We start from the raw sequence: 14,153 nt of genomic DNA on the forward strand, positions 1-14,153 counted from the left end.
AAATGAGCAGATTTGGGTCTCTTAAAAGTTCACTGAGACTTAATGTTCCAAGACTAAAGAACTGGGACTGTGCCATTTACAGATATGCAGATACACTAGAATACCTTCTCTTCTGGTCCCCTAAATGGTCTGTGGGACAGAGAAGCACACTCTGTTCAGCTGCCTCCCACATGATGTGGGGGAAGGCACTCCTCATTATCTCCAGAATTCAGTTCAACCACACACTCCCAAGAGCAGTATTGACTGTGACCCCGTCCCTCTAGCCCTGCTGAGTGGCAAAAAAGTAAAACAAAAAAGGCCAGACCAGAACCCAGCATCTCCCCGTGTCCCCCTGAATTGTATCCGCTTTGCTCACTTCCCCCCTCCACCCACTTCACAGTTTTTCAGAGGAAAGGGGGGAGGGAAGGTGAGATGATGATTGTTAAAGAGGAAGGAGAGGGAAATAGAGGCCTCCTGGGTTTGTCAATTATGAATTTGGGGGTAGGAGTTCACTGCGGGTTTAGAAATGGAACACAACAAGGAGTTTGGGAGTGGTTGGATTTTTGTTTTTTGTTTTTTCAGACCTAGGTCAAAAAAATGCAGAGACTGGAGATCCAGAATTCTGAGGAGCAAGAGTGGCCCTCTAGGAGAGAGGGTGGTGAAAAGCAGGGGCTGGGTCACATGTGGGGATAGAGATAGCAGCTAGAAGAAACTGGAGTGAGAGGGGCTGGGATACATACCTCCAACCTGGTTTAAAAAGGAATTCATGATATACCCCATTCCCTAAGCCTGCTGCTCTGACCATTCCCTATCTTACTGATGCAGAACACCACCATCCACTGGGAAAACTGGGAGTCATCCTAGTCGTCCCTCTTCCTAAAACTTCATCCAATGCATCATTAGGTAAATACTATTTCTTTTTTTTTTTTTTTTTAAGATTTTATTTATTTATTTGACAGCGAGAGACACAGTGAGAGAGGAAACACAAGCAGGGGGAGTGGGAGAAGCAGGCTTCCCACGGAGTAGGGAGCCTGATGCGGGGCTCAATGTGGGGCTCAATGTGGGACTCAATGTGGGGCTAGATCCCAGGACTTTGGGATCATGACCTGAGCCGAAGGCAGACACTTAACGACTGAGCCACCCAGGCGCCCCTAGATAAATACTATTTCACTTCTTAATGACCCATGCATCCTGATCGTTGCTCTCTATTCCCACAACCATTGCCCTAACCAGGACTGGCTACATAGTTTGTGGGCCCAGTGCAAATGAAAAAGCAGGGCCACTTGTTCAAAATGGATCTTAAGACAGTGTGGAGTGTTAAACCAACCCCAGCCCCATGTAAGTGTAGGGCCCTGTGTGATTACACATATGGCACGAAGCTAGTCCTGGTCCCAGCTCAGGCCCTTCCTCACTCTTGTCTGAACGGGTACCTCTTTACTGGTCTCTCTCACTTTTTTTTTTTTTTTTAAGATTTTATTTATTTGTCAGAGAGAGAGAACACAAGCAGGGGGAGCGGCAGGCAGAGGGAGAAGCAGGCTCCTCGATGAGCAGGGAACCTGATGCAGGGCCAACCTCAGGACCCTGGGATCATGACCTGAGCCCAAGACAGATGCTTAACCGACTGAGCCACCCGGGTGTCCCCAGTCTCTCTCACTTCTAGCCTGCATACTTTCACTCCTTACTCACAGCTACTAGAGTGCAAATCTTCCCATGGCCTTCAGGATAAAACCCCAGCTCCTTAGCATGATACACAAGGACTTCCTTGATTACTGCCCTGCTCACTGTTGCTTCCTACCTCCCAGTCTTTGTTCACCTCTACCTAAACCTCTGTGACACTATGCATCCTGTTCCCTTTGTCTAGAATGTCCTTCTTCTTATCTCCTCCCAAAAAACTGTTCATCACTCAAAACCCAGCTCAGATATCTCTCTGTGAACCCTTTCCTGACCTCTTCCTTAGCAATCTCGCTCCTTTTCTCTAAGCCCCTGATATGCTGTAGAGTAAGCGTCGGCAAATTTTTCTTGAATGGCAAGATGGTAACTATTTTAGGTTGTGTTGGCCAAGAGGCAAAACTGAGGGAGGGAGGAAGTTGGGTAACTGGGGGATTTCTTATTCAGTCTAGTATAAGACCATGTCTTGAAGCCTGACTGTCCACCAGAAAGAAAAGACTGCTCTTCAAGTGAATTGGACTTCGTTCCACTGGAGTGAGAATTGAAGACTGGGAGACCCAGGTGAGTACTTTTTGTGGTGGGTGTAGGTACTTATATAACCATTTTAAAATGGAAAAAAACCTTCTTGTCTCATGGCCCATATGAAAACAGATGGGCATGGGCAAGGGATGGGGGTGCCTGGCTGGCTCAGTTGGTAGAGCATGCAACTCTTAATCTCAGGGGTCATTGGCTGAAGCCCCATGTTGGGCGTAGAGCTTACTTTAAAAAACAAAACAAGGGCGCCTGGGTGGCTCAGTCGGTTGCTCCTTTGCCTTCGGCTCAGGTTGTTGTCCCAGAGTCCCAGGATCAAGTCCTGAGTCGGGCTCCCTGCTCAGCAGGGAGTCTGCTTCTCCCTCTGCCCTTCACCCCACTTGTGCTCTCTCTCTCTCTCAAATAAATAAATTATTTAAAAGTAAATTAATTAATAAAAATAAAAAATAAAAAACAAAACAAAACTGATGGCGGCCCCAGATTTGGTCCATAAGCCAAAGTTTGCTGACCCCTACTTTAGAGAATCAATTAAATATGTATATATTTACATATCTTATATTTACATATCTATGTCCCCTGCTAGACTATGTGCAAGCCCATGTACATTACCTTCTTGTATCCCCAGTGTCTAGCTCAGTGTCCAGTGCATAGTAGGCACTCAACACGTGTTAGTTGAGTGAACAGATGAATGAATGTTTGAACAGTGCCCTGCGCCCCTGTGTGGAGTGAAGCCAGAATGCTGGATGCTTTTTTTCCCAGCTTTCTTCATCTGGCTCCTTTTATCAGATGTGTTAGGGTATCACATGCCCCCCACCCCCGATTTGAACCATCTCTGAGTCCCAAAGAGAAAAAAGGCAGTGCTCCCTCCTAACAAACTCAAGGCTTCTAGGGTGTCCACAGTTGCTCCTGAAACTTGGTTTTCTCTTTGGTCCCTAGAGAAGTGGCCCAGATATTCTGGTGGTCTGTCTCCATGTCTGGACAATTCTTGGCAATGAACTTATAAGTGTCCTGCTATGCAAAGAGGGGAAGGAAACAGAGCTTAGGTCTTTAGGAAGGAGTGAAACAGCCTTGGTGTTAGTAGCAAGGGATTTTCGACAGAGAGGCCCAGATTGCAGTAGCCAAAGCAAAGGGAGGTAAGGGAGGAAGTTGGGTAACTGGGGGATTTCTTATTCAGTCTAGTATAAGACCATGTCTTGAAGCCTGACTGTCCACCAGAAAGAAAAGACTGCTCTTCAAGTGAGTTGGACTTCTTTCCACTGGAGTGAGAATTGAAGACTGGGAGACCCAGGTGAGTACTTTTTGTGGTGGGTGTACTTTTACTTTCTCTGTCTCCTCTTCTCCCAGGTGATAAAAATAGGAAAACAAAACAAAACACCTGAGGCCTGTGTGTGTGTAACAGACAAGGGCAGGGGGTCCTATAGTAGCATCCTGAATAGAGAGCGGGGACTCCTGGGTGGTCTTAGGGGAAAGGGAAAAGATTAGAAAGTCAGAGGGTGTTAGGGTTACTGAGAATATCTGGATGGATATTGAAGAGGCCTGGAGTGTGGAGTGGACAGACACTGAGAGATATTTAGATAAGAATTTGGGGAAATTAGAGAGAATCTTTGGGAATGGGAAAGGACTAAGAGAGCCTAAGGAGAGGGTTGGGAATCTCAGGAAGGGTTGAGGATGCAGAGGCCTGGCGACGGCTCAGGAGGCTGGTGAGCTTCTAAAACAGTTCAGGTGTCCGGGGGCCCAGAGCTGTTCAAGAGATCTAAGTCCAAGGCCAGGTTCTGACTCCTTCTTCCCCTTACTCCTTCCGCCTCTTTAGCCTCCATGATGCAGAACAACTCCGTCACCAACTTCTCCTGCTACCATGAGTCTGTACTGGGCTATCGTTATGTTGCAGTTAGCTGGGGGGTGGTGGTAGCTGTGACAGGCACCGTGGGCAACGGGCTCACCCTGCTGACCTTGGCCATCCAGCCCAAGCTCCGTACCCGCTTCAACCTGCTCATCGCCAACCTCACAGTGGCCGATCTGCTGTACTGCACCCTTCTCCAGCCCTTCTCTGTGGACACCTACCTCCACCTGCAGTGGCGCACTGGCGCCACCTTCTGCAGAGTCTTTGGGCTCCTCCTCTTTGCATCCAATGCTGTCTCCATCCTCACCCTCTGCCTTATTGCCCTGGCGCGCTACCTCCTTATTGCCCACCCTATGCTCTTTCCCCAAGTTTTCAGTGCCAAGGGGATACTGCTGGCATTGGTGAGCACCTGGGTGGTGGGCGTGGCCAGCTTTGCCCCTCTCTGGCCTATCTATAACTTGGTGCCTGTAGTCTGCACCTGCAGTTTTGACCGCAGCCAAGGCCGGCCCTACACCACCATCCTCATGGGCATCTACTTTGTGCTGGGGCTCGGCAGTGTTGGCATCTTCTATTGCCTCATCCACCGCCAGGTGAAGCGAGCAGCACAGGCGCTGGATCGGTACAAGCAGTCAAGTGTCCAGTCCAACCACGTGGCTGGGACAGAGGCTATACCCGGTCATTTCCAGGAGCTGGACAACAAGCTGGCATCAGAAAGGCCCAGTGAGGGGATTTCGTCAGAGCCAGTTAGTTCTGCCACCACCCAGACCATGGAATGGGACTCATCAGAAGTGGGGAACCAGCGCAGCAGGGAGGTAGCTAAGCAGATGGCAGAGAAAAGCCATCCAGAAGCACCAGCCAAGACCAGGCCAACTAAAAGAGCCCAGAGAACTCAGGAACCCCCATCAGAGTTTGGGAAGGTGACTCGGATGTGTTTTGCTGTGTTCCTCTGTTTTTCCCTGAGCTACATCCCCTTCTTGCTGCTCAACATCCTGGACGCCAACGCCACTGCTCCTCGTGTTGTCCACATGCTCGCTGCCAATCTCACCTGGCTCAATGGTTGCATCAACCCCGTGCTCTATGCAGCCATGAACCGTCAGTTCCGCCAAGCCTATGGCTCCCTCCTAAAACGAAGGCCCCAGAGTTTCTGTAGGCTCCATTAGAACTGTGTCCCCAGTCATCAGAATCCAAGACTGACTCCTCCAGAACTAAAATGGCCAGCTGGTAGGGAGTAGCTGAAAGTAAGACCTGTGGGCATTTTCACAGACAACTTTCCCCCCACCCTCAAACCAGGCTTCTCCCTCCCTTGATCAGTGCTTCAGCTCTAGACTGCCCAAGGTGCATTATTATTAATAAATGAATTCTATCCTTTTAATGCTCAGGTGTGGTCTTTGGGGAATAATAGGTCAGGATTGGTTGCAGCTGGAACCTAACAGTTGAGAGTTTGGGGGGGACCTAGGTCATAGCAGGGTTAGGAAGCAGTAGGCCTAGGACACAGCCTTCAACTGAGGGGTTTTCAAGTATAAAACATGAGTTGGTTTAAGAGGATCCACCTGTCTTTTTGTTTAACTTCCCAGAAATGGCCCCTGCCCCTAACTACTGCTGCCAGGATCACCCCATCCACACAAACAGTTTTACTGAACTCAGAAAAGTTTTGTAATCCAGCTTTGATAGCCACTCCAATGAGTCCAGCCCCCCGGCCCTTGCCCTATCCAAAGAGAATGGTCTTGGAAGAGGACTCCTTGGTCTGTGGAAATGAACTGAGCTAAGCTGAAGCAATGGCAGACAGGGAGGGGTTCCAGCTACCCTAGCATTCACAATGGTCAGAGCTAAATCAGCTGAAGTCCTGGCCCCTCACTTTCCCCAGACTTGCTCTTGTCATCCTGGGTTATGAGAGCAGAACAGAGACTCTAGTTAAGAGAGTTCAGGGGTCCAGCTGAGGGGAGACCATATCATTCCCTTCCTCTAGGATGACCAACATCCTGTCAGCCCAGCCACGCACGTGTGAACTTAAAGAAAGTACCTGTGGCCACCAGGTGACGCTGGTTCTCTGTGTTTCCTTTTTGGTGTCCCTGTTGAGTACAGAAGGTGTCAGAGGGACAGGGAGCCCACAGACCACCTCCCATCCAGCCAGCAACGGTGATGACCCAGAGATCCACACCTCTCTCTTTTCCCCAAAGCTTAGGGGAAAAAGTAATGAATTAGACATTTATTATTCATGAGATATTTATTGTCTATTTAGTTGGGGTTGGGGGAGCAGGGTGGGCACTGTGCAGGCACTGAAATGTGAGAGTCATCATGACAGTAATGCTGCTCTGGCCAAATGCTGTCCCCTCCCTGCTCCCGAGTCCATGGTTTGAGGGAAACAAAGTGAAGACCAGAGAGATTCAGACAAGGACAGAAACAAGCAGAGTCGGGGTGGACAGATCAATGTCTTTACATTCAACACACTTCCAAGTCCCAGGAATCCTGTGTCCTAATCCAGAACATGTATTTCTGAGAGTTCTTCCACAAAAATCACAGCAGCCTAAACTGAGTCAAGCTCAGGCTGCTGAGGCAGGGGCCCAGACAGGTGGGGTGAACAGCAGAACCAATAAAGAACATTAGCCAGAGAGTGTAGAGACAAGGGTTCCAGTCAAGGCCTTCTGATAATTAGCTCTGTGAATCTGAGCAGGATCCTGGACCATCTGGGCCACAGGTTTTATCATATGTACAAAGTTCGGGGTGCGGTGCAGTCTTACCATGTGCCCAGTGCTGTCCTAAACCCTATAAATATATTATTTCATGTAATTCTTACAAAATTTACCATGAAGTATTTATTATAATCACATTTCTACAAGTGAAAAAATTGAAGCACAGAGAGGTCAAGTAGTTTGTCCAAAGTGGAAGAACTAATAAATGGTATGACCATGATTTGAGGGCAGAGTATCACTTCAGCCCACATGTCTAACCACCACAGGACAGCTGCCTTTCTAAAACTAGAATCAAGTTAACAGATAATCTCTAAAAGTCCTTCCTGCTTAGCCCTTCTTAGATTCTGAAAGTTGACAATTCTCTGAGGGGCTGTAAAAGGGTTCACTTTTCATAATCCTTGGAGGCAAGTAGAAAGGAGCAGCAATAGAGATTGAAGTTAGACCTAAGGGGGGACTTCCCAATTATCGATCGCTGGAAAAAATGACTCACGGGACACAGGAGGAAACTCTGGAGTCTGAGACCAGAGAGGCCAGATCTTAGCAAGAAAACAACCCCCTCCCCTCTCACCCTCCACGGCCCACGCACACACACCCGCCTCTAATTTCGGTAAAAACCTAGGAAAAAGCGGAAGAAAAGCAAGGTTCTCTCTCAGGCTTTCTCTCTCCTGTGCGTGTGCATGGCGCGTCTGTGTCCACGCACGAGGTCCCTCACGGTGCGGCGCTCACGCGTGTCTCGGGGAAATGTCTGTATTTGGGGGCCCTCGTGAGTGTGAGTCAGTGTCTATCTCTCTTTGTCTCTTTATCTCTGTCAGTCTCCCGCGCGAGCCCGAGCTCTATCGCTGACTTTCTGACGCTATCTCTCACAGCTTCTCTTTGTCTCTCTCCATCTGTCCGTCTCTCCTGTAAGCTGTCTTCATCTCTTGTACCTCTGTTTTCGCCTTTTTTCCCCCTAAACTCCTCTCTCCCTCCTCCCCACCTCCCCTCCCCGCTCTCCCCGCGTCCCCTCCCCAGTCCCCCGCCCCGGCCGTTCTTGCTCGCTCGCACGCTCTCTCTCTCTTTCGCTGTCTCTCACAGGCAGATTTATGGTCAGCCCAGGGCTTTTCATTGGCCAAACGCTGACAGCACTTGATTTAACGCCTCCTCTCATTGGCTGAGCTTGACAGACCGATTTACGAGTCACTCTACCATTGGCCAAACAGCCTTGGCCCTGATTTATGGCTCAGTGGCTGCGGGGAAGGGGGGGCGCAGCGGGGGAGTGAGGATGCCCCTCCCCTCGCCACCGCTTCCGTCTCCTTCTCCCCGGCTTTCTCCTCTTTCTCTCCCTCCCCTCAAGGAACCGCACTCACTGTACCTGTTCCTCAGCCCCCTCCTCCCTTCTCTTTCATCGCTCGGGAGGAGAATTGGGGTGTGGTGGTGGGGAGGATCCGAAGCAGAGGATGGGAACTGGAGGGGTAAACATGGGTGGGGGAGGTCTGAGGGGGAGGGGTGGGGTGACAGTAGAGTAGGGAGAGAAGACTGAAGAGGGAGAGAGAATGAACTGAAAAGCGAAGGCGAAACTGAGGGGATCAAAGGGGGTGACAGGAAAAAAGGAAGGCTGAGGAGAAAAGAGAGACTGAGGGACAGAAAGAAGGGGATCTGAGGAGAAGAAAGGAGAGACTGAAAAGACAGGGCGCCTTTGAAGGGGCAAATGGGCTGAAGCGGAGGAGATCCGGGAACTGGGAGACTTCTTTTCAAACCTCACTATCCAGACTGAGTAAGAGACTGAAATTTCCCTTCAGACAATGGCTCTGAAGAGGAAGAGGCTTAGAGGAGCAAAGGCGCAATGGAGAGGTCAGAGAGAGGGGCAGGGAAGGAGAACTGGAAAGTAATGGTGAAGAAAAGGGGGAGAAGGATGGAGAACTAATGGAGAAGACAGAACTAAGGTTGAGGGGGGGACGTGTAGTGAGAAAAGACTAATCCCCACAGGAACTACTGAGAGAAATAACGCCTACTCCTCCTACGAAGACCCATAGGCGCCTGCATGGGGTCAAGTCCGGCGCCCCCCCTCTTCCCCCCCCCCATGTTCTACTTCAAGGCTGCAGTGGACTCCCCTCTCTCTACACCTCACTCCTCCCCCTTGCCCACCTCCTCAGTTAAATTTATGAGTTCAGGGCTGGCCTTCAGGAATTAGGAATATTTATGCTTCTTTGAGAGTGAGGTTTGGAAGGTGATAAATAAGGGGCCATGGTGGGGGGGTGCAGCTGGGGGCTCCTATTTTTAGCGTAACCACTTTCCCAAGGCCCCCACCCACCAGTTCCCTCTCATCCTGAGCCAGAGAAGGGATCGCTGAGGGAGGTGGGGAATGGGTTTCAGATATCAGGAAAGGGGTTTGACTACCCTGGAGAACCCCTCAGAGGACTGCAGATCTTTGCAGCAGAAAGGATTGAAGGCAGATGGGGGAGGAACTTTCCAAGTATCCTGGCATTCTTATAGACCCTAGAGTGCAGTTACAGCATTTCTGCAGAAGATGGAGAGAAATGGGGAGAAGCCAGTTTCCCCTCTGCCCCCCTAAGCTCATTTGCTGAGAAATAGGGGAGAAGAGCCAGGAAATTCAGAGGCAGGTTTCTCTGGCATGTCACCTCCATCATAGGGAGAGGAAGATTTGAAATCCCCCAACCCCCACAGACCACTACCTGGGTCCCTGGGAAAGGAGGCTAGGAATGTGGGGCTCAGGGCATCTCCTAGGAGTCTCGGCCTCCAACCTGTCCACCCCCACTGCTGGCTGAGAATTAAAAACAGCCAGTAGTTCTTGATACTCCCTGCCCTGGGCCTCCAGGAAATGAGGGAGGGAGAGGATCTATCCCGTGATCCACATGCCTTCTCCAGCCCTCAGCTCCCAGAACCATGTGTTTGTGACCCCCACCCCAGTCAGAGGGCTTGCTCTGGGCTTGGGTAGGTAGTGAACAAAAATAGGGGTTAGTGGGATGGCGGGGGGAGGGTTGTCTAAAGAGAAGAGAGAGAGCTGGAGAAGAGCTGCCCCCTCCCCACACACTGTGCCCTCCATTCACTATGGCTTTAGCAAGGACAGCCACAGTGCATGCATGCAAGCACACACACCAGACTCTGCAGCCTGGAGTGGGAGAAGGGAGGGAGAGAAGGGTCTAGACTGGCCCTTTAAGAGCCACTTAGGGTCAGAAAGCCTGGGCTACAGAGAGGGGAAAGGAGCTGATGTCAGAAGACGGATGGGCAGCAAGATGGGGATTGATGCTAATGGGGGAGTTAAAGCTAAGTACTCAGACACTCAGAGGGCAGAACTGCAGATCTGTCTTCCTTATGCTCACCCCCCCACACACACACACCAAACCAAGGCTGTAAATCTGCCTTCTCAATTGGGGGAAGGGGGAGCGAGGAAAAACGAGATGCTCTCTTCTCCCTTTTCCTGTTTTTTCCTTAACCTGTGCCATCCCGCACCCCAATTCCTTTGTCCTCTCCCAATCTATGACCCTTTTCCCCTAAAATTTCCAATTTTTTACTTTCCATCAGGAATTGAGGTAGTAATTTCAGCTTGTAGAATGTCTCCTTCGCCAAATACCGGGTGGCAAAGGGTTGGTGGGATTGTGGTGAGAAGCCAGTAGGCTGGAAGCTCCTAGTTGCCTCAGTTTCTCTTCCTTCCACCTGCTTTTCACTTGGAGGTAACTCTAGCAGCCTTCTCCCAGGGCAGTAAAGGCAGGATGTGGGATGTTGGGCGCCAGGAGTTGGAATGAGTGTGAGAGCTTCAGAGTGGGTTTGTGGAGCCCTCTGACACACTGAGATGCTAGAGGGGCTAGTGGGCCTCCAAGGGCAGGTAGGGAAGCTGCAGGAGCTGTCCACAGAAAGATATACGGTCTGGTTTCTCGGAAACTCCTGGATCATACTGTTCCTTTTCCTTGACCACATACCCTGCCTGCTGAGTAGAGACAATTTCGGGCCAATAGTCTTTTTATTTTAAGGGTAGGGTCCAGCTGCTCTTCATCCCTCTCAGGAGGCAGTTGGGGATCTCAGGGAGGAAGGCCCTCTCAGAAGGGTTGGAGCTAGTAACCCTTAGGGAATTCCATGTCTTCCTTTACTTTCCAGTAAGTCTTTCAGTACCCATAATGACATTTCTCTCTCTCTACTGGCACTCAGCGCCTATTCTGGAGAAGTCCTTCTATATTAGAGGAAGTCCCTCTCCATTTCATCTGTCACAGTGCTAAACCTGAACTCCTTTCTAGTCCTGGAAACAACTGCTGCCTGATTGCTCCCTGGTTTCCAAATCCTCCTCAGTATCCATAAGAGAAAGACCCTCTCTTCCCTCTTCCCAGGTTTTCCTTCAGAGGCCTAAAATCACTTCGAGGCCATCGTCTCTCTGTTTCCTAAGTCTTCAGGGACTAGGAAGAGAGCAAAGTTGGAGTGAGAAAAGTTGGAGGTTGTGAGCCAGAGCCATTGGAACCCAGGCTTCCAGCCTCCCAGCATCTGGCCAAGCACTCCCTCCCATCCCAGGGAGGTCAGCCATTGCCCTCAGCCCTGGTCTCTGGCTGCTTCTCTGTCCTGATGATAAATCCTGTCTTTGTCTCCCCCTCCAACCCGGGGCCCCAGGCGGCTGGGGGTCAGAGGCTGGGGGAGGGGTCAACATGGAGGGTGGAGTGGGGGGAGACACAAGGAAAGTGGGAGGAGAAGATGGACAGGAGCAGCTGGTGAGCAGGCACTGGGGGTGGGCAGCGAGGGGGTGGGGCCTCTTGATTCTACAGATCCTGAGTGCACATTCCAGCAGGCCAGCATTCCCAGTAAGCAAGCCAGGATTCTTATGATGTGGAAGTACCTTGGGAATGACCCCTGGGAAATTAGAAATACTGGGAGATGGGGGTTAGTGTGGGGTGCCTCAAGGAAGGAAGCTGCTGGAAGAAATGGGTGAATGAGAATATTGTGAGAATCGAACTTATCCCCACTAGACCCCTACACAAATGTGCTGTGCACAAACACTGAGACAGACAGACATACACACATGCATGCACACATCCAGGATTTATGGCCCATCAGCATGAGGGAGCCCAGGAGAGCCAGCCTGCCCCTGGGCTGGCCCCTCCCCAGCTGCCTTCTCTTGCTGTGACTTTCCCATCTCCATCTCTCCATTCTTTTCTCTTCCCAGACTCGCTGCTCTTTACTTGTGTCAGTTTCTCTTACTCTCCCAGTTCATTACACTGGCTTTCTGCTAACTCTCAGCCTCTGCCTCTTTGTCTTTCAGTTACTTTTTCTCTCTCGCTGTGCTTCTCTTTCTTTTTTTTTTTTTTAAGATTTTATTTATTTATTTGACAGAGAGAAACACAGCGAGAGAGGGAACACAAGCAGGGGGAGTGGGAGAGGGAGAAGCAGGCTTCCTGCGGAGCAGGGAGCCCGATGTGGGACTCGATCCCAGGATCCTGGGATCATGACCTGAGCCGAAGGCAGACGCTTAACAACTGAGCCACCCAGGCGCCCCATGTGCTTCTCTTTCTTTCTTTTTTTTTTTTTTTAAAGATTTTATTTATTTATTTGACAGAGACAGAGATAGCGAGAGCAGGAACACAAGCAGCGGGAGTGGGAGAGGGAGAGCAGGCTTCCCGCCGAGGAGGGAGCCCGATGTGGGACTCGATCCCAGGACCCTGGGATCATGACCTGAGCCGAAGGCAGACGCTTAACGACTGAGCCACCCAGGCGCCCCATGTGCTTCTCTTTCTATCTTACTCCCCTCTCTTCTATTTCCTTGGACCTTCCATCTGTCCTGACTCTGCTGCTCTTCAGCCCAAGAATCTCCCGGTACCTCAACTGCCACCCCAGAGCCTCAGAGTGATGGGAAGGAGAAAAGAGGCTCTGAATGAGGCCCTGCTTTGGTGGGAGGTCTGGGACCATAATGTGTTATGATATGGGATGGAAGGGGGGACAGGGAAGCCAGATGACCAGGAGAGAAGCTCAACTAAGGGAGAAAAGATGAAAGGATGGAAGAGAGAAAAGACACAAAGAGCAAACACTAAGGAGAGGAGGGTAAAAACTAAAGGTTCCCTTTAAGTGTATTTTGGGTCAGTCTGAATGGGAGGAGCTGAGGGGCATCTACTGAGTCATTGTGAGACCCAGATCCAGCAACAGGATCTGGAGACCCAGCCAGAGAAACAAAGATGTGATGTCCACCAGGCAGCCACAGTTCTGGGCTCTCTCGCCTACCTGAGTTCTCACAGACCTTTCTCCTCTGCAGACAGTCTTGGAGTGCTGGTTCCCTCCCCACCCACCTCCTCCTCCCCTAACACCTCCCCTCACCACCAGTGCAAATGACATCAGCTCTGACTGCCACTGTCCTCAGCCCTGCTGATGTACTCTCCCATGGGTAAAAGAGGCCAATCACCTCTGCCCCATCCATTCATTCTCCAGCCCAGGAGCTGGGGCTTATACATGCCAGCACCCCAGGATGGAGTAGGAGGTTGCTGTACCAGGAAGCCATCTGCAGGACACGGTGGAAAAAAAGGGGGAGCCTGGGCACCAGGGGAAGGGAGAGGAGCTGGAGGGGGGCACCTGAGGAAGAGGGGCTGCAGCACTAAATCACCCTGTGGGGGGGCTTGCTCTGCCTGAGCTCAGTGGGGTGGGTAAAGGATAGATATTTGGGGAGGGGGAAAGAATGGGGAATTGCCACATCTGGCAGGCAGGTGTCTGGCACTGTTTAGGCTGCAGTCCCTTTCCCATCCAAAGGGGAGGAAGGGGGGAGGGGAGGAGGGGCTTCCCAGGGTCTCCTGGGGAAGAGGGAAAAGCTTACAGAGACCCAGAGGCCCAGAATCAGACAGAGACCAATGGAGGGAGATAATCAGACCCTGCTCCCCAGTTTCTGCTTTAGTTAGTGCTGGAGAAGGTTTGCTCATAGTCCTGAAAGAAAATTGCTGGCCAAAGGACTGGATAGGCCAGGGCACCAGAGTTCCATTCCTCGTGGGAAACAGAGAAGGCAGGAAAAGTTCAAAGCAGGCCAGGCTGGGGAAACAAGCTCAGAGAATTTCAAGTTTGAGAACTGGTTAGAACTCCATTCTCTTGGGGCGCCTGGGTGGCTCAGTCGTTAAGCGTCCGCCTTCGGCTCAGGTCATGATCCCGGAGTCCTGGGATCCAGCCCCACATCGGGCTCCCTGCTCAGCAGGAAGCCTGCTTCTCCCTCTCCCACTCCCCCTGCTTGTGTTTCCTCTCTTGCTGTGTCTCTGTCAAATAAATAAAATCTTAAAAAAAAAAAAGAACTCCATTCTCCACACTGTCACTGATCAGCAACACCCCCCAACTCTCACATTGACATGCCCTCCCCACCCAGGGTCAATGCTGGGTGATAAGTAGACAGGAAGGCTGGACACTGCTTCCCCCTCTCAGACAGGCAAAAACAAAGATACCTAGCCCTCATGCAGCCCCCTGTACCCCAACTTTCAATGCTGGACTACAGGGATGATAAC

The 14,153-nt window shown here is 50.9% G+C and overlaps 1 protein-coding gene across 3 annotated transcripts; it reads left to right on the plus strand.

Annotated features, from left to right (window-relative positions):
• Positions 1-2,118: 2,118 nt before the first annotated feature.
• Positions 2,119-5,432, plus strand: GPR84 (G protein-coupled receptor 84). 3 transcript variants are annotated; one of them, XM_032420794.1, is made up of 3 exons: positions 2,119-2,208; positions 3,353-3,466; positions 3,989-5,431. In XM_032420794.1, the coding sequence occupies exon 3, from the start codon at positions 3,994-3,996 to the stop codon at positions 5,176-5,178; it is 1,185 nt and encodes a 394-aa protein (XP_032276685.1). In that variant the 5' UTR covers positions 2,119-2,208; positions 3,353-3,466; positions 3,989-3,993; the 3' UTR covers positions 5,179-5,431. The 3 variants fall into 3 exon arrangements, with proteins under 3 accessions (XP_032276685.1, XP_032276686.1, XP_032276687.1); XM_032420795.1 differs by having other exon boundaries at positions 3,394-3,466; XM_032420796.1 differs by lacking the exon at positions 3,353-3,466 and having other exon boundaries at positions 2,199-2,208; positions 3,989-5,432.
• Positions 5,433-14,153: the final 8,721 nt, after the last annotated feature.

This window comes from Phoca vitulina, unplaced genomic scaffold (assembly GCF_004348235.1).
Source record: "Phoca vitulina isolate PV1807 unplaced genomic scaffold, GSC_HSeal_1.0 scaffold23, whole genome shotgun sequence".
In the NCBI taxonomy this organism is placed as follows: Eukaryota; Metazoa; Chordata; class Mammalia; order Carnivora; family Phocidae; genus Phoca; species Phoca vitulina.

What these genes read in the sequence shown, in the direction of transcription:
- GPR84 (XM_032420794.1), top strand. Translation starts at nt 3,994, where the DNA reads ATGATGCAGAACAACTCCGTCACCAACTTCTCCTGCTACCATGAGTCT.